The sequence below is a fragment of the Heteronotia binoei genome, chromosome 3 (genome assembly GCF_032191835.1).
Source record: "Heteronotia binoei isolate CCM8104 ecotype False Entrance Well chromosome 3, APGP_CSIRO_Hbin_v1, whole genome shotgun sequence".
In the NCBI taxonomy this organism is placed as follows: domain Eukaryota; kingdom Metazoa; phylum Chordata; class Lepidosauria; order Squamata; family Gekkonidae; genus Heteronotia; species Heteronotia binoei.
In genome coordinates, this window is record NC_083225.1 from 22,557,161 (window position 1) to 22,577,154 (window position 19,994).

The 19,994-nt window shown below is 50.9% G+C and overlaps 1 protein-coding gene across 1 annotated transcript in view; it reads left to right on the forward strand.

Moving 5' to 3' along the window:
• Positions 1-9,226: 9,226 nt before the first annotated feature.
• The window catches only part of VWA8 (von Willebrand factor A domain containing 8), a 106,606-nt gene continuing 95,838 nt past the window's right edge, over positions 9,227-19,994 (forward strand). Inside the window, exons 1-2 of the mRNA XM_060233579.1 lie at positions 9,227-9,340; positions 18,168-18,298. Of these exons, the coding sequence (XP_060089562.1) occupies positions 18,215-18,298 (84 nt within the window). The 5' untranslated portion in view covers positions 9,227-9,340; positions 18,168-18,214. The remainder of the gene's footprint in view (positions 9,341-18,167; positions 18,299-19,994) is intronic.

A 19,994-nucleotide genomic window follows, 5' to 3' on the forward strand; every position in this document is an offset into this window, starting at 1 on the left:
AGGTTTCAAAAAGATTGGACCAGGGAGTCCAATTCTATGAGCCCCAAAAGAAGATGCCCCTATCCTACATCTCTGCTGGAGGGAAGGTATTTAAAAGGTGTGCAGTCCCTTTAAATGTGATGGCCAGAATTGCCTTCAGAGTTCAATTATGCTTGTCGCAACCTTACTCCTGGCTCCACCCCCAAAGTCCCCAGATATTTCTTGAATTGGACTTGGCAACCCTACTGGTGGGAGACCTGTCAGGGCTGTTGTGAGCCCAGAGCGAGGGGAGCCTCCCTGAGGGCGAAGGTGCGGGGCCCCCTGCGGTGTAGAGGCCGGGCGGGCGGGAGATCTCCAGGCCGCAGCTGGAGGCTGGCAGCGGAGGAAGCAGCGGGAGGCTGCAGCAGCAGCAGCTCCTCCTGGTCTGGTCCGGGCCGGCCCATGGGGCGCGGGGCGGCGTTTCCGGAGGGAGGCTGTGCGCCGCCGCTCCCGTCCCCCTTGCGCGCCCTTCCGCCTCCTCTCCTCTCCGCTTCCTCCATGCAGTGGCGGCTGGTGCAGCTGGGCGCGGGGGGCGGCGGCGGCGGGGCGGCCCGGCGGGTGCGGCTGCTGCTCCGCCAAGTGGAGGCGGCGGGGCGACCCAGGGCGGCGCATGGCGGCGGGGCCAAAGCAGGTAAGGCCCCGCAGGGCCAGCCCGCCCCCCCCCCATTCCTCCTCCGGTGCGGGCCGGGGAGCCCCTTGCAGCAGCTGGGCGGCCTGGCCAGAGCCGCCCTTCAGCAGCAGCCCCCGGGCGAGGTTCTGGCCCTGCTTTTCTCTTGCGAGCGCACCTCCTGCCCTTGATTCAATTACTTGTGGCAAAGAGTCGCAGGAGCCCCCCTGGGGGTTGCCGTGCTGGCTGAGAGAGAAGACGACGACGTTGGATTTATATTCCACCCTCCTCTCAGAGCGGCCGGCAATCTCCTTTCCCTTCCTCCCCCGCAATAGACACCCCGTGAGTGGGTGGGGCTGAGAGAGGTCTCCCAGCAGCTGCCCTTTCAAGGACAGAGTCTCAGAGCGGCTCACAATCTTCTTTCCCTTCCTCCCCCACAACAGACACCGTGTGAGGTGGGTGGGGCTGGAGAGGGCTCTCACAGCAGCTGCCCTTTCAAGGACAGAGTCTCAGAGCGGCCTACAATCTCCTTTCCCTTCCTCCCCCGCAACAGACATCCTGTGAGTCAAGAGGGGCTGAGACAGCTCCCCCAGAAGCTGCCGTTTCAAGGACAGAGTCTCAGAGCAGCCCACAGTCTCCTTTCCCTCCCCCCCAACCTGTGAGGCGGGTGGGGCTGAGAGGGCTGTCCCAGAAGCTGCCCTTTCAAGGACAATTCTGCAAGAGCTATGGCTAACTCAAGGCCATTCCAGCAGCTGCAAGTGGAAGAGCAGGGAATCAAGCCCGGTTCTCCCAGATAACCGCTACACCAAACTAGCTCTCTTTTAAATGTCTTTAAAAGCTGATTGCCACTTAGGGGCCAGGATGCAAGAGACACAGGTGGGCCGCCAGCCATCTTGGGCTGAACAAGGTTGGAGTCCAGCCAGGCACCTTCAAGACCAACAAGGTTCCATTCAGGACTTTTTGTTGTAGCAGGAACTCCTTTGCATATTAGGCCACACACCCCTGACATAGCCAATCCTCCGAGAACTTACAGGGCTCTTAGTGCAGGGCTCTACTGTACACTCCAGGAGGATTGGCTACATCAGAGGAGTGTGGCCTAATATGCAAAGGAGTTCCTGTTACAATTCAACGTAGGAGCTTTCTTGTGCAGGCTCACTTCCTCAGATATGCACACCAAAGCTTATACCTTGAATAAAACTTTGCGAGTCTTAAAGGTGCCCTGGACTCTTGACTTTGCTCTGTGCTGGGGAATCTTAATAGTGCTATATGGTTTTGAAAGAGGTTGTCTTCTAAAGTTGGAGATTAACATTATCAGCCTTTCAGATAAGTTAGCTGAAGCTAACCCAGAGGCATTTTTACTAGTCTGTCTATATTAGCAATTTGCGGCTCTTCAGCTCTTGTAAAACTTCCCTGATTGTTAGGCTGTTAGAACTTGCTGACAGTCAGAGTAGTTCCTCAGTGGAACAGACTTCCTTGGGAGGTGGTGGGCTGTTCTTCTTTGGAGGTTTCGAAACAGAGGCTAGATGGCCATTTGACAGCAAGGCTGATCCTCTGAACTTTGGCAGATCGTGAACAGGAAGGCAGGAAGGGCTGCATCAGGGTTTAGCACAAATTGAGAAAATGGTGGTTCAGTTCATTCATTTGATTGCCCAAACCAGTTTGTGTTTCCTTGGTTCATTTGGTTCAGGAGGTGTAAAACTCACCAGGCGTCTTCAGCAGGCTCTTCTCCACCCGCCCACCAAGTTTGGCAAAGGTAGGATTTGGAATGTCCCAAATTACAGCCCCCCCCAGCAGGTGCCCCCAGGAAAGCTCCGCTGTCATCCTGACAGCTCTTCGTGCTGCAAAGTGAAAGCAGCTGAGTCAGGGTGTCTGCTCCCATAAAGCAGAATGGGAGCTCTGTGATTGGCTCCCAGAGCTGCCAATCAAGCTATGGACAACTGCTGTGGGTGTTTCTAGGGCTCCCAGAAGTCCACCTCCAGCATTGCCTAGGAATTGGTTGAATTAACGTCAGGCTGTCTGGGAAAATGAACCGCAAAAATGAAGCAAACAAACTTATGTTGTTCAGTCGCACAGTCGAGTCCGACTTTTTGCAACCCCATGGACAAACCCACGCCAGGCCCTCCTGTCTTCCACCATCCTTTGCAGTCTGCTCAAAATCGTGTTTGTTACATCAGTAACACTGTCCAGCCATCTCATCTTTTGCCGTCCCCTTCTCCTTTTGCCTTCTGTCTTTTCTAGCATCAGGATCTTCTCCAGGGAGTGCTCCCGTCTCATTGGGTGGCCAAAGTATTTGAGTTTCAGCTTCAGCATCTGACCTTCCAGTGAACAGTCTGGGTTGATTTCCCTTAAGACTGACTGATTGGATCTTCTTGCAGTCCAAGGAACTCTCAAGAGTCTTCTCCAGCACCACAGCTCAAAAGCATTTATTCTTCTGCGCTCGGCCTTCCTTATGGTCCAGCTCTCACAGCCATACATGACTACTGGGAATACCATTGCTTTGTTGGCAGGCTGATGTCTCTACTTTTTATTATACTGGCCAGGTTCGCCATAGCTGTCCTCCCAAGGAGCAAACGTCTTTTAATTTCATGGCTACAGTCATCATCTGCAGTGATCTTGGATCCCAGAAATGTGAAGTCTGTCACTACTTCCATGTCTTCCCCTTCTATTTGCCAAGGTTTGATGGGGCCAGATGCCATGATCTTAGTTTTTTTGATGTTGAGTTTCAAGCCTACTTTTGTGCTCTCCTCTTTCACCCTCAACAAGAGGTTCTTGAGGTCCTCCTCATTTTCTGCCATTAGAGTAGTGTCATCTACATATCTGATGTTGTTGATGTTTTTCCCGGCAATCTTAATTCCAGCTTGTGTTTCTTCCAGGCCAGCATTCCTCATGATGTACTCTGCATATAAATTAAATAAGCAGGGTGACAATATATATCCTTGTCGAACTCCTTTTCCTATTCTAAACCAATCAGTTGTTCCATATCCCGTTCTGACAGTTGCTTCTTTACCCTTATACAGGTTTCTCGGGAGACATGGTCTGGTACTCCCATCTCTTTAAGGACTTGCCACAGTTTGTTGTGATCCACACAATCAAAGGCTTTAGCATAGTCAATGAAGCAGAAATAAACGTTTTTCTGGTACTCCCGTGTTTTCTCCGTAATCCATCGAATGTTGGCAGTTTGATCTCTAGTTCCTCTACCTCTCCGAAACCCAGCTTGAACTTCTGGTAGTTCCCGATCTACATTGACGCTTAGCTTGTAGGATCTTTAACATGACCTTGCTGGCATGTGAAATGAGTGCAATGGTGCAATAGTTTGAACATTCTTTGGCATTACCCTTCTTTGGGATTGGAATATGAACCGATCTTTTCCAATCCTGTGGCCACTTGTGTTTTCCAAATTTGTTGACATAATGTGTGTATCACTTTAACAGCATCATCTTTTAGGACTTTGAATAGCTCAACTGGGATACCATCATCTCCGCTCGCTTTGTTGTTAGTAATGCTTTCTAAAGCCCATTTAACTTCACTCTCCAGGATGTCTGGCTCAAGGTCATTGATTTCACTGTCGTGGTTGTCCGGGACATTGAGATCCTTCTTGTATAATTCTTCTGTGTATTCTTGCCACCTCTTCCAAACAAACTACCAAGGACCAAACAAGTTCAGAATGAACCACAAACCGGTCTGATTTGTGCATGAATCACCATTTGTGGATCAGTTTGTGTCCATCCCTGGTGCTTAGTTCTTGTGACCCCTTCTTATGCACTCAGGGAAATGCTGATCGCCACTTTGGGAACAGGAAACATTTTTCTCCAGACTAGTTTGGCCAGGGATCCTGGAGGATTTTTGCCATCTTCTGCCCGTGGAACAGGAGTCACTGGGTGTGCGTGTAAGAGGAGGTATTTGTGAATCTCCTGCATTGTGTAGAGGGTTGGACTAGATGACCCTGGAGGTCCCTTCCAACTCTGTGACTCTGATGGTTGGAGGGTGATTCTTGCTCTCACCTGAGTGATTATAGCTGAGCTGTTTACAAGCCATGATATACTATGTTGTAAGTGAATGAATGAAGAGTTGTTTTGAGTCTTTGTGCTGAAGAGGTGCCCTGGCTTGCATGGCCCCAGCTAGCCTGGTCTTGTCAGATCTCCACAGCTAAGCAGGGTTTGGTCCTGGCTCGTCCTTGGGTGGGAGCCCTCCAAGAATTCCTGGGCCCCTGGCACCACCTGTGGAACGTCTCTTGCCTTGAAAAGCCCACTGGCTCACCATACATCAGCTGGGACTTGAGGGCACTTCCTACCAGCTCTGAGCAGTCTGCCTGCCAAAGGGGGGGCGGGGATTAACTGAGCTGATCCTGAATTCTGCCCTTGTGTTTGGTGAAAGGCAAAGCTGTGTCTACACTGGTGCTTCTGAGCTGGCTTTTATGAGTGTAATTTTTTTTGCTTTGTTCTGCTGCCTCTCTGGAGAGCGGTCTGATCTTTAGTTGATTGAGGTGGGATCGCAGGGACGTTTTGGGACCGTGCAGATGTGGATCTTTTGATTGTAGAGTTCAGCTGGAGTGAGTGAGGAGGTTTGTATTTGTGGAGTCCTGTTGTAGATTTTCCTGACCTGGCTTCTTTTTCACCCCTCCCCATCTGCATTAATGGTCTGTGTTCGTGATGATCTTGTCCTATAGACGCAGATGCTCCAAGGGTTATGCACTTCCTTCATTTCTCTCATACTGTTTCTGGAGCATGCTCTTGCTAAACTTGAATCTCGATGCTTTATTCCATTAACACCTCGTGCCCCCCCCCCTCCAGTAGCTTCAGTTCCATCCTAAAATGTATAAGATGGAGTGTTGTTGGCCATTGTTGTTGGGGGAGGGACGGTGGCTCAGTGGCAGAGCATCTGCTTGGTAAGCAGAAGGTCCCAGGTTCAATCCCCGGCATCTCCAACTAAAATGGGTCCAGGCAAGTAGGTGTGAAAAACCTCAGCTGGAGACCCTGGAGAGCCACTAAAGGGGAGGGACAGTGGCTCAGTGGCAGAGCATCTGCTTGGTAAGCAGAAGGTCCCAGGTTCAATCCCCGGCATCTCCAACTGAAAAGGGTCCAGGCAAGTAGGTGTGAATAACCTCAGCTGGAGACCCTGGAGAGCCATGAATGGGGCTGTGGCTCAGTGGTAGAGCATCCGCTTGGTAAGCAGAAGGTCCCAGGTTCAATCCCCGGCATCTCCAACTGAAAAGGGTCCAGGCAAGTAGGCGTGAAAAACCTCAGCTTGAGACCTGGAGAGCCGCTGCCAGTCTGAGAAGACAATACTGACTTTGATGGACCGAGGGTCCGATTCAGTATAAGGCAGCTTCATATGTTCTTTATCAGGGAGGGACGGTGGCTCAGTGGTAGAGTATCTGCTTGGTAAGCAGAAGGTCCCAGGTTCAATCCCTGGCATCTCCAAAAAAGGGTCCAGGCAAATAGGTGTGAAAAACCTCAGCTTGAGACCCTGGAGAGCCGCTGCCAGTCTGAGAAGACAAGACTGACTTTGATGGACCGAGGGTCTGATTCAGTAGAAGGCAGCTTCATATGTTCATGTTTATTTGGTGATGGCAGCAGTTTCTAGCAGGTTATCAGTAAAAAGGCTTTGAGTCACCCCCAATGCAGACCGTTCCCTCTGTCTGGGCATTGTAGCCATTCATAGTGTCTTGTTTGTTGCTCTTTTGAGTGCAGGGTTCTGGACCTTGTGGGTACCTTGAGCCACTTCCAGGCAGAGCTGGGGTGATCCAGAGAGCCACACATGGACAGCTCCCCGTGACCCCACAGCTGCTTATCTAGGGCTGCCATAAAAAGCAACCCAGTTGCCCAAGCGCTTGTGGAGTCTAGCAGGTTGTTCCCTTTATATACCGAAATCAGATTCACCACTACTTTCCTGCTGAAAACCTTTTCCCCAGACTCAATGACTGTGGTGTTGTTTAGTGATGTGCACCCTGGCCTGGATGACCAGGCTAGACTGAGCTCATCAGATCTCAGAAGCTAAGCAGGGTCAGCTCTGGTTAGGTCTTGGATGGGAGACCACCAAGGAAGGCCAGGGTTGCTGTGAAGAGGCAGGCAACAGCAAACCACCTCTGAAGGGCTCTTGCCTTGAAAAACCCACGAGGTCACCGTAAGTTGGCTGTCACCTGACAGCACTTTCCACCGCCAATGGATTGCACGTCTTTATTCAGAAGAATTCCCTCTTCTCCCCATGTTACTGTCTGTGTGATGCTTTTGTTCTGCTGCTCTGCAGTGTCTCTCCGTCTGCAGAAGGTCTCAGGTATCTCCCCAGCCCAGAGAGGTTTTCCCTGGAGCTGCCTGCCTCTTAACCCTTTCTGCCTTCGTAGAGATCGAACATCAATTTTTTTTTTCAACTGCAGGACAGACCCCCCCCCCCCCCTGGACATGTGTGTGTGTCCTGGGGATGGGCACTAACTGATTCGGACTTTGGAGGTCCAGGCTGAAGTGTGCCCAGCTCAAAGCTCGGGAGGCGTGATGTGGGAATCACATGCTCAGCAGAAACCTCTCTGAGCTTTTTGCTGTGGTCAGAAGCACTCCAGAGAGCCAGTTTGGTGTAGTGGTTAAGTGTGCAGACTCTTCTTTGGGAGAACCGGGTTTGATTCCCCACTCCTGCACTTGCACCTGCTGGAATGGCCCTGGGTCAGCCATAGCTCTGGCAGAGGTTGTCCTTGAAAGGGCAGCTGCTGTGAGAGCCCTCTCAGCCCCACCCACCTCACAGGGTGACTGTTGTGGGGGGAGGAAGGGAAAGGAGATTGTAAGCTGCTCTGAGTCTCTGATTCAGAGAGAAGGGCGGGGTAAAAATTTGCTCTTCTTCTTCTTCTTCTTCTTCTTCTTCTTCTTCTTCTTCTTCTTCTTCTTCTTCTTCTTCTTCTTCTTCTTCTTCTTCTTCTTCTTCTTCTTCTTCCCGCCCAGGAACTTTTGCATTCAAATGCTGGTGGGGGTAGTATTTCTCAGCCATAAACACACAAATAGACACCCCCCCCCCCAGCTTGTTAGGCAACACCACCACTTGCCAATAATACTCATCCTGATTTGGGGGAGAGGATGTATATAAGCACTGGAGGAGCACACATTATTGTTTTGTGACACCCCTCCCCCCCCGCCAAACCTCCTCATTCATCTGCAGTGTTAGAATCATAGAATCCTAGAATTGGAAGGGGCCTCCAGGGTTATCTACCCCCCTGCACAGTGCAGGAAACTCACAAGGCCCTCCCCCTGCCCTCCTTCTCACGATGTGCCTCAGTTCACAGAATCAGCATTGCTGTCGGAGGTTTTGGATACTTTGATACGATTCCTATTCCTGTTTTATCATTCTGGTTTTTGTTAGATTAATAATTTGGCTGCAGTTTTACAGAAGTCAGATAGCCGCCCTGAGCCTGCCTCGGCGGGGAGGGCGGGATATAAATAAAAAATTATTATTATACACACATTTAGACTTCAATCCTAAACACACTTACTGGGAAGTAAGGCCCATTGAATGCAGTAGGATTACCTTCTGAGTATACATGTTTAGGATTGCGCTGTTAATTACCTCAGTAGATGAGATGAAATTTATGACCTTAGTAACAATTGGGTACAGTCTGTTCCTCAGATTTATAATTCCTGTAATGTATCAGGACATGCAAATCACAGCCAAAGTGGTGGAAGTCGAGTGCCAGAGGCTAATGGGGAAATCGAAGTGGTATTTTCCTTTGTGGTAAAAATTATAATAGCTAAATAGCTAGGGGGAAATTGCACTCTAAAGGTATTCTGAAAGCCACTTCCTAAGATGGGTCGTCCCTAGAAGCAGGCCTGGTTCGATTTGTTCACAAGGACATGCAATAAAAATTGGCATATCACTTATATGGACTCCTTAAATGCCTTTGGAGGTGGGGAGGAGGAAGGATGCTGTGAAATTTATTTCCTGGCAGTCTTCCCTCCTAATGGCACCTGGTGGGATGAAGGTTTTAGTGGGGGGTGGGGGTGGGGGGAAATCATGATTCCAACGAATTAGCGGTGTTTTTGTATTTTGTCAGGGTGGGTGGGGGTGTCTGCGTCTGGAAGTCATGTCAAGCTCTGGTGACGGAGCCCTGCAGGGGGGCTGGGGATATTTAGAGAGGTGACTGAATGAAGCCTGCCCCCACCTCCCGACTGCTGCTGCCATTTCAAGGAGGTCTCCCATCCAGGCACTTGCTGGAGTTGGCCCTTCTGAGCTTCTGAGACCTGATGAGATCCGACTTGCCTCCTAGGCTATAATCCAGGCCAGGGGGAATGAGCTGTATTCTGAGAGACTGCAGATAGGCCAAGACTGATGGAGATCTTCATTTACGTGTGTTTTGTTTTCAAAAATAATAACGGCAATTTTAAAGGTCTGGAGTTTATTCTGGAAGGCGAATGAACCCTGAATATATTAGTTTAGCAGGGTGTTCTAAGGTGTACTGCTACAGCTCCAGAACACAGATCAAGGGGTTATGGTGCTATTCGTTGTGTATCTATTTTATTTCTTAATAAAGGGGGGCGGGGAAAGGGGTTATAAGGACATGTATGCTGAAATGTTTTTTGGGTGCTGTGCAGAGAGCTATCTGCGCAACCATTTCCCTTTGTATGTAAAAAGGCAATGATAAGTGAAAATCGTACATTTCAGGTGATAAAGTTACCATTGGCGATGTGTCATTCAAACTCAAAGCACCGAAGAATCCAGAACTTGTTCCAGGGAACTACAGTAAGAAGACACATTTTTTCCCCCCTAAAATCTTGCTTAAAATAGGCATGCAGTTGAACAAATCTATAAATGTGAATGTATTTCATTGTGGCTAGAGGGTTAGATTAAACCACGGAGATCCAGGTTCAAATCTGTGTTCCATCGTGATGTTTGCTAGAAAGACCAGGGCCGTCATTATATCTAACTAGTCTTATTGATACCCAGCCATCTTTATATATGCACTGAAACTGTAGCACCATTAATTTATATCGGTTTTAAATTGTTTATTTAACTTAAATGTACAAATGTGTATTTAACTGTATTTTATTGTATTAATTGTATTTTATTGTTATATCATGGTATATGTATGATATCTTGTAAGCCGCCCTGAGCCTGCCTTGGCGGGGAGGGCGGGATATATCGTATTTTTCGGACCATAAGATGCACTTTTTCCCCAAAAAAAGGGGGGGAAGTGTGTGCGTCTTATGGAGCAAAGGTACCTTCTGGGAGGGGGGGCGATCCATTGCCTCCGCCTCTGATCCCGGCGCTTCCCCCGCGCCTGCCTGCCTGGCTTCAGCTTCTTCCAGCAAGCGCTGGGATCGCTCCACGCTGCCCCCACCGCAAACCCAGCGCTTCGCAAGCGCCGGCTGCGGAGAGGGCAGCGTGCTTCCTCCGTGCCTGTCTGCCTGGCTCCAGCTCTGACGCTTAAAGCAAGCGCTGGGATCGCTCCCTCCGCCCTCCGATCCCAGCGCTTGCTTTAAGCATCAGAGCTGAAGCCAGGCAGACAGGCACGGAGGAAGCACGCTGCCTCCTCCGCAGCCGGCGCTCGCGAAGCGCTGGGTTTGCGGTGGGGGCAGCGTGGAGCGATCCCAGCACTTGCTGGAAGAAGCTGGAGCCAGGCAGGCAGGCGCCGGGATCGGAGGCGGAGGCAACGGATCGCCCCCCAGGAGGAAGGTGCGTCCTATGGTCCGGAGCGCCTTATGGTCCGAAAAATACAGTAAATAAAAAATTATTATTATTATTGGGTTGTTGTGAGGATAAAATGGGGGTGGGTGGGGATGGGATGGGATGGGAGCGAGAAAGAGAGCATGCTATGTACTCTGTCCTGAATTCCTAAAGGTCAGGCAGGATAAAAACGTACTAAACACATGATGCCGTCTACACCTCATTTTGGGACCTACAGCTCTTGGGCTTCCTTTAGAGAGGCATGGCCAGCTGAGTTGCCTCCCGCTAGGCCCATGGATGGCCTTGCATGTCCCAGGCCTCCACTTTGAGTCAGAGGCTCAGACCACCCCCAAGCTGGTGGCAGGTGGCCTCATGCAGATGGGGAGGGGGGCATGTTTGCCGTCTCTACAAGATGTGGGGTATGGGAATATTCTCGGTTCAGCGTGCGTTCGCTTTGCAAATGGAAGCAGAGCCCAGCGCCTGGATAAATGCGTTGTTCCGATCATACATTCAGCTCTATGTGCATTGACTAACCTGAGAAGTACCCAACGCATGTATAAGGAGAAGATGGAATGTACGTGTGCAACTTGTGAGTGAGGCCGTCGGTTGTGAAGTGTGGCTTTGGTCCTTTCCCCGAGCAGCTGAATGCAAAAACTGCCTTGGCGAGGAAGCAGTTTTGCGTGTCACCGCAACCCTGGGTGTGAGCTGATAACACAGGATGCGAGATGCTTGAGTGCGAGTCAAACCAGCAATTCTTACCGTTTGATTTCTTGGAGAGGGAGACATGGAAGTGAAAGAGCTTCTGTTTCCTCCCACCTCGCTACTGGATTTTACCTTTAATGGCAGTTTTCACTAAAAAGCCATTTGATTTTGGAGCCCTTCGGACAATGCAGAAGGTGTAGAGGTCCCTCCAGGCCACTTGCTGCAGGATGCCAGAGGATGGAGAGGTGGGAATGGCAGAGTCTGGGACAAGGTCATGTGTCCGGGGACCTTCCGTGGTCATTAGGGGATGACTTGACAGCTATAGCTGGGGGACTCAAGATGTCAGAACTGCTCGCTCAGAAATGCTGGCGCTACGTCCAGCTCTACAGGTCCTTCCATCACCTCTTTGCTTCTAAGAAAGAACCTTTTCCACGTTTTGTGGGAATTGAGCAAAGCGTGCAAATCCTCTGAGCTAAAGAGTGCTGGCTGGGTGCTGCTAGAAGAGGAGCAGGAGGGCTTCAGTGCAGTGGAGTGGATGCAGATCCAGACGGGTGATATCCACTCCTGAGCAATTCTTGGATTGCTAGATAACGTTTTTGATCCGTTCCGCACGACCGATTGTTTTGCATTCCTGAATTTTCTATTTTAGGCATCTCAAAAGCCTGATCCAGCTTCTTTTCTTCGAGGCATTACTAAAAATAGCGCTGGCTGCCCTTATTAATGTGAAATGTACCAGCAGGATTTGGTTTTGTAGTAAGAAAACTTCCCTTGGGCTGCTCACTTGCAGCCGATGCCCTCCAATGAGATCTGACCCTGCCGCAGGGCTTGGATGAGTGCAGCCTGGTCAGTACCGTATGCTGGGGGGAAAAGAGCTAACAGGACAAGACAAGGAGAGCAGCCACCCACCACTGGCACTGGAGCCATTGCTCCGCAAAGCCATTGGTCCTCCGCAGACTGCTTCCTGGGCGCCAGACATTTCCCTGTGATTCCCTTCCATACAGTGCCCTTATCCATGTGGAAAGGGCTACAGGCATCCCATGATTCTGTACCAATTCCAGAAAGCTCCAGAACTGTGGCAGCAGCACCCATTGCAGAGGTTGGGATTCCATCTCAGCAGTGCAGGTTTCAGGCTCTACTTACATATGAACATATGAAGCTGCCTTCTACTGAATCAGACCTTTGGTCCATCAAAGTCAGTATTGTCTTCTCAGACGAGCAGCGGCTATCCAGGGTCTCCAGCTGAGGTTTTTCACACCTATTTGCCTGGACCCTTTTTTGGAGATGCCAGGGATTGAACCTGGGACCTTCTGCTTCCCAAGCAGATGCCCTACCACTGAGCCACCGTCCCTCCGTGTCCCTCCTTGTCCGTGTCGTGTTTCACAACAGCGTTGCGAACTGACACAACGCCCGCCGCAGCCATCAGGTCAGCCGGAGGGCTTGCCGAGCGGACTTGAGTCATTGACACCTTTGCTGCTGCAGAAAGGGAAAGGACGGAAGCACCGTTCTTTGCAATACACGTTGCTGTTGCTTTTAATTGTAAGATGCTGAGATACACGGTATACATGTTTGTTATTTTATGATCCAGTGGCCCAGTGGTCTTGGATAGAGCCAGTCTTCCAAATGCCGCTTTCTGTTTCCCTCCTCAGATAGAAGCCACAGCTGTCAAAATTCTAGTCACAGCTAAGGTAATACCAGGATCAGTGTCAGGGAGCTGGAGAGGCACAGAAACAAGGAAGCCCTTGGAAGCTATCCCCATCTGGGTCCATAGATCTCTCAGAGGGGCAGGGCTTTTTTGGAGCTGGAGCGCACCGGAGTGCTGCTCCGGCTGGTTTGGCCAGGGCTCCAGCTCAAAAAAAAAAGGAAGGCAGAGCCAGCTGGGCTTGTAGGGCTGGGCCATGCTGCAGTGGTGTCCTCCTGGAGCCTAGCTTGCCTGCTGGGCTTGTGGGGCTGAGCGATGCTGTGGCAGGGGCCTCCTGGAGCCCTGCTGGGCAAAACAAGCCCCGCAGAAGGGCAATCAACACATCATCTCAGCAATATGGGGGGGGGGGGGGAGTTCCAGTCACTCCAGATGCACGTAATTGTCCAAATAAGGTGTTCCTGGTGGAGAGCCAGTTTGGTGTAGTGGTTAAGTGTGCGGACTCTTATCTGGGAGAACCGGGTTTGATTCTCCACTCCTCCACTTGCACCTGCTGGAGTGGCCTTGGGTCAGCCATAGCTCTGGCAGAGGTTGTCCTTGAAAGGGCAGCTGCTGTGAGAGCCCTCTTCAGCCCCACCCACCTTACAGGGTGTCTGTTGTGGGGGAGGAAGGGAAAGGAGATTGTGAGCCGCTCTGAGACTCTTCGGAGTGGAGGGCGGGATAGAAATCCAATATCTTCATCTACCTCACAGAGTGTCTGTTGTTGGGGGGGGGGGAAGGGAAAGGAGATTGTGAGCCGCTCTGAGACTCTTTGGAGTGGAGGGCGGGATAGAAATCCAATATCATCATCATCTTCTTCTTCTTCTTCTTCTTCTTCTTCTTCTTCTTCTTCTTCTTCTTCTTCTTCTTCCTCTTCCTCTTCCTCTTCCTCCTCCTCCTCCTCCTCCTCCTCCTCCTCCTTGGAATCCAGCTGCCAGAACAGCCGTCGGGCAAGGCTTTAGGCTGGCCAAAAAAGAGCCCACCAATATCTGGGGGCAGAGTCCATTGTTGAAAATAATTTGGATGGGGAAGAAGGGGTGGGATACCAAAAAGCAGCCCAGAGCATACTCTGCCAAGAGCCAGCTGAGGGTCTAATGCCTCCAGTGCCCTGTCTCGAGACAGTCTAGCAGCCCCTGGGCCCCATTGACTGGAGGAATGAAGGAGACAGCCCCAAGGTAGACACGAAACTAATAAACAAAAAGCGATCGTATTGCTTTTGGTTACAGACTGTTCGTTCCTGGTGAGAAATGGTGGCTGGCAGGTGTCACCGATAGCGGCTCTTGTTCGGTTCCTAGTGAGCTTTCTGTGGGGTTGTGTGGGATTGCCTTTGAAAGAATGGCTGTGCAGAGGAGCAGTAGCTGAAGCTGAGGCCCGGGCCATTGAGCGTGGGACAACCTGGCTCTCCTCTGGTCCTCTCCTCCTCCTGCGCGGCCGCCACCCCCACACGCCTTCCACTGCCGCCGTCTGTGGGCTCCCAGGCCTGCTCATGAAGGGCTCTTCAGTTCTTTGCCGTTGCTCCTTTCCGAATTGACCTGGTGTGTTTGCGATGGGGAAGGTGATGTAAAGCTCACCTTTGGCACGGGATGTGGCTGGTCGGAGTCCGTGCTGTGCTTTTGGAGCCGGCATTGTGGAGGAGCTGGTTTGGCAGTCCTCCCGCTCCTCACCTCATAGGGCTTGTGGTCGCTTTACTGGTGAGCAGAGGGGTAAAGCTGCAGTACTGCAGTCCGAGCTCTCTGCTCACGACCTGAGTTCGATCTCGGCAGAAGCTGGATTCAGGTAGCCAGTTTGAGGTTGACTCAGCCTTCCATCCTTCCGAGGTCGGTCAAATTGTATGGGGGGGGGGAGCGGGGGGAGTGTAGATGACTGGGGAAGGCAATGGCAAACCACCCCGTAAAAAGTCTGCCGTGAAAACGTCAGAAATGACTGGTGCTTGCACGGGGGACTGCCTTTCCCTTTACTTTATTCGCAGTCCACATTCCTGCCTCAGACTTGAGGCTGATTGCAGCAGAACGATGCACGAGGGCTTTGCTTGCAGAATCTAGGCTTTGCCTTTGGGGCCTGCAGGGTTTGTGCTCCTGCAAGCCATTTTGAGGGGCTGCCTGGAGCTGCTTTCTTCTGGATCAGACCATTAGTTGTCCATGAGGGTCAGGAGGGGCTCCAAGGTCCCAGGCAGGGCTCTGTCCCATCATCCCCTGCAACACAGTCCTTTTCACTGGAGTCGCAGCAGGCCAGGCAGAAGAAGAAGATAAAGAAGATATTGGATTTATATCCTGCCCCATACTCTGAATCTCACAGTGGTCACAATCTCCTTTACCTTCCCCCCCCAACAGACACCCTGTGAGGTGGGTGGGGCTGAGAGGGCTCTCACAGCAGCTGCCCTTTCAAGGACAGAGTCTCAGAGCAGCCCACAATCTCCTTTCCCTTCCTCCCCCACAAGAGGTGGGTGGGGCTGAGAGGGCTCTCATAGCAGCTGCTCTTTCAAGGACAGAGTCTCAGAGCAGCCCACAATCTCCTTTCCCTTCCTCCCCCACAAGAGGTGGGTGGGGCTGAGAGGGCTCTCATAGCAGCTGCTCTTTCAAGGACAGAGCCTCAGAGCAGCCCACAATCTCCTTTCCCTTCCTCCCCCACAAGAGGTGGGTGAGGCTGAGAGGGCTCTCATAGCAGCTGCTCTTTCAAGGACAGAGCCTCAGAGCAGCCCACAATCTCCTTTCCCTTCCTCCCCCACAAGAGGTGGGTGGGGCTGAGAGGGCTCTCATAGCAGCTGCTCTTTCAAGGACAGAGTCTCAGAGCAGCCCACAATCTCCTTTCCCTTCCTCCCCCACAAGAGGTGGGTGGGGCTGAGAGGGCTCTCATAGCAGCTGCTCTTTCAAGGACAGAGCCTCAGAGCAGCCCACAATCTCCTTTCCCTTCCGCCCCCACAACAGATGCCATGTGAGGTGGGTGGGGCTGAGAGAGCTCTCCCAGAAGCTGCCCTTTCAAGGAATCAAACCCGGTTCTCCCAGATAAGAGAGCTATGGCTGACCCAAGGCCATTCCAGCAGCTGCAAGCGGAGGAGTGGGGAATCAAACCTGGTTCTCCCAGATAAGAGTCCATGCACTTAACCACTACACCAAACTGGTTCTCAAAGAAGCTCAGCCACTGAATCCAGGGCCGACTGGTCCAGTCGTTTTAATTTCTTTTAAAATCAGAAGGGAAAGCTTTTAGGGTCAAAGAAAATGTCTTAATTATCTTCTCACAGCAGGAAAAAAATGAAATTTTAGAGTCCATGAAAATCTATTAAATTTTGCCTAAAACAGAAAACAGAAGTTGATATTATTGATGTGATTTGATTTCTATCCTGCCCCACCCCCTATGGGCCCACGGAAGCCCTGGTGCAGCCCTGACGTGGTCAGGACCCCTCATGGTGGTCCGGACTGTGAGGAAATGGCTGCCTGCTGGTGTTCTGAGGGGGCCGCAGGAGGCGGTTTCTGGCACTGTTTCCTGTGTGGATTCTGGTGAAGCTGGAGTGTAACTCCTCCGCTGGCCATGGGGAAGTTCTTGGGAGTGCTTCCTTTGGTTGCACAGATTGTACATTAACTCAATTCCATATTCATAATTTTCTCTTTCAGCCCAGGGTTTCTTTCTCTTGGGCGTCACACCCTGTCCTTCAGTTTCTGTCCATTATGTTACTACAATGGAGCATTGTGGTGGTGTTCTACACAAGTCTGTTCCTTGCCTCCTGCTTGTATGTACTTTGGACGGGGCTGCTCCAAGGCAGGATAGCCCTGAGAGCTGGTACCTTTTTGGTGGTTCAGTGGCCTCTATCTCTGTGTGTGTGTGAAAGAGAGAGATAAATCCCACCACAGTCTGTGTTTTGAGGCAGAGGTCTTCAGAGTATCACAGAGATCCTCATCATTGATTAAGTGGTGGCTTGATGGGAGCTGTGGTCACTTGGTGTGTCTCTGTGCCACATCACCCTTTGATACTCTCTGGTTGCCTGGTGTTAAATCACATGCCCTCTAAATCTGTTAGTTTGGTTCCCCTTTCTCTTCTTAGTTCGTCCTGACATGGGTGACAGCAGGTGAAGAAACACCCACCCTGCAAACCACCTAGATTTGTCTAGGGGAGGGGTGGCCAAACTATGGCTTGGGAGCCACATGTGGCTCTTTCACAAATATTGTGTGGCTCTTGAAGCCCCCACTGCCTTGTTGGCTGGCTTGGAGAAGGCATTTATCTCTTTAAAGCACTTCACTAAACCAAGCCGGTTGGTTGGTTGGTTGGTTGGTTGGTTGGTTGGTTGGTTGGTTCCTTCCTTCCTTCCTTCCTTCCTTCCTTCCTTCCTTCCTTCCTTCCTTCCTTCCTTCCTTCCTTCCTTCCTTCCTTCCTTCCTTCCTTCCTTCCTTCCTTCCTTCCTTTTGAAAGTGCTTTTCAATAGTCTGACCCCAGGTTGCCTCCTCCACTGGGCGGGTGGCAGCCATTTGTATAGACAAGGCTCGCTTGACCAATCACACACGCCCACATTGGAAAAGCCTCATGGGGCATTCAGAGGTGGCTGGTCCTTGCCTGCCTCTGCATAGAGACCCTGGGGCTTCCCTGGGCATCTCCCATCCAAGCACTAACAGGGCTGATCCTGCTGAGCTGCCCAGATCTGATGAGATCGGGCCAACCTGGGCCTTCCAAGTCAGGGCGAAATAGCGCTCTTAGTATTTTAACACAGAATTAAAACAGGAAATACAGACCTTCGTACACAGCAGGTTTTCACTAAGGCATCAAGGTGAAGACCACTGGCATATTTCTGAATGTTTGGCATACTTTAAGTGGGGAGAAGGAAATAATAAATGTGGACCTTCAGTGTCCAGAACAGTGTCAGGGCCTTGATTTTTGCTCCCATAACTCCATGGGTGCAATTCTCTCCGTTCCGATTGGGGTGCTGATTTCACTGCCTTGAGTCACTGCTGGGTAGGTGTCCAGCGATAACGCTGCACTGGCCCAGCCCTTCTGCAGCTTGCAGCCGTGCCCGTCTTGTGCCATGCCGGTTTGTCTGCAGGCCGTGACCCTTCGTTTTATCAAAAGGGTTTTAAACTTAAAAGGGTGTAGAACTGCCCATATGGGGAAGGGCAGTATTGTAGCAAAGCACACCCTTGATACAATTTTCAATAGCCTGCCTGTTGTATTTTGAACTAACTGTACTGTTCTAGCTGGGGTGGGGAGATGTCCCAGTCCTTTCCAAGTGGAATATTCTTCCACGGCCGTAAAATGTGTCTGAATTTTTTTCTTCTGTAAAATTAATTTTTCAGGCATCGAAGCACATTTGAGTTTAAAAGGAATTGTTGCATTGTGGAAAAGTGTTCCAGCGTTGGTATTTTGTATGCTGATTTAAAAGGTCATATTCTAAAATAAGTGGATGCTGAGAAGCGAGTGAACTTATTTTAGAATAGCGGCTCAGGGAAGAGCAAGGGGAGGGAATACTCTGCTTCCACCAGCCAAAAGTTTGGGTGGGTTATGCTGTTTGGGATAAACATCTGTGGTGTTGCCTTTTCTGTTTAGTTTCAGAGCCCCTGGCGCAGTCTGTCACCCAGCATCTACGATGGATTATGCAGAAAGACCTTTTGGGGCAAGACGTCTTCCTTATTGGACCCCCCGGGCCCCTGCGGCGATCTATAGCAATGCAGTACTTGGTAAGGGTTTTGAAAAGATGCCGGATTTTCATTGGGGAATTCAGATTGGGGAGGGACAGTGGCTCAGTGGTAGAGCATCTGCTTGGGAAGCAGAAGGTCCCAGGTTCAATCCCTGGCATCTCCAACTAAAAAGGGTCCAGGCAAATAGGTGTGAAAAACCTCAGCTTGAGACCCTGGAGAGCCATGAATGGGGCTGTGGCTCAGTGGTAGAGCCTCTGCTTGGGAAGCAGAAGGTCCCAGGTTCAATCCCTGGCATCTCCCAACTAAAAAGGGTCCAGGCAAATAGGTGTGAAAAACCTCAGCTTGAGACCCTGGAGAGCCATGAATGGGGCTGTGGCTCAGTGGTAGAGCCTCTGCTTGGGAAGCAGAAGGTCCCAGGTTCAATCCCTGGCATCTCCAACTCAAAAGGGTCCAGGCAAATAGGTGTGGAAAAACCTCAGCTTGAGACCCTGGAGAGCCGCTGCCAGTCTGAGAAGACAATACTGACTTTGATGGACCGAGGGTCTGATTCAGTATAAGGCAGCTTCGTATGTTCATGTTCAAGTCAGTGCTAGCAGTTTATGTGATTCAGTACAGCTCGCCAGCAATGTTCCCTCTGAGCTGCAGAGTCTTGTGAGCAAAAATTCTACTTTGGGAGCCGCTGGCATTAAAGTTGTGAGCTACCGCATAAATTAGTGTGCTCTGGGGTCCTCCTTCCTGAGCTAAGACCAAAATGTGTGAGCTGGAGGCTAAAAACCTGTGAGCTAGCTCGCATTAACTCAGCTTAAAGGGAGCGCTGCTCACCAGTCTAAGGGAAAGGCATGGAGGCATTTGCTTGGGTTTCTGGCAGAAAACCCTGGGAAGGAGTGAGCAGGGTATGATGGGCGAAGAAGCGAGGTTCTTAGAGACCAACCGGATTTGAGGCAAAGAAGCTCTCAAAAGCTCTTCAATACCCTCAAAGTCTGGTTGGTGTCTAATCTGGCCCTTGCCCCGCAGACCCATGTGGAGAACCAGCTCTGTGGTGAAGAAGAGTCTTTCAGGGTTCTTTCCCAGTTTGAAACAAAACACTTCAAGAATTTTTAATGGTTGTTTTATTTGTTATGTACTCTAGTGAATTGTTGTTTTTTTTTTAAAAAATCTATAAATATATATTTAAAATATTTAAAACATCTGCCCCCAGAGCTGAAGCAGTGGTTTGAAAGGTCCCCGTGTGGAGTGTGCCATACGTGTGAATGGACTGGGGCGTTTGTGAAGAGACTGGGCTGGATGCAGGCCCACTTCTCCCTCAGCAGACTGGTGCTTCTCTGCTGCCCTCCTACCACTGATCTCTACAGAGTGCTACTCTGGGGCAGGGCGGGGTGGGGTGGGGGGGCACAGGGCCCTGAGGAACAACCTGTGGGGCCTGCAGTGGGGAGGGGAGTTGCTGGAAACTGCCTGGTTAGTCTGGCCCCAGAGGTTATAAATAGTCATTTCAAGGTATTTTTTAACACCAGAGCCTGCGTCTCATCTCCCAGTTTTTCCTTGTGTGCCTGTTTGAAGGGGTCGTGACTGAGTGTACTAAGGATCCAGCAACTGCAGTGACCGCTGTTGAGCTTCAGAGGAGCCTTCTTTACCTCACGGGGCCCTAGCTTTTTTGAGCCTTTGGGCCCCTTTGGATTTCTGACACAGTGTGGTGGGCACAGCCACAAAATGGCTGCCACAGCTTACCTTCAGTCAT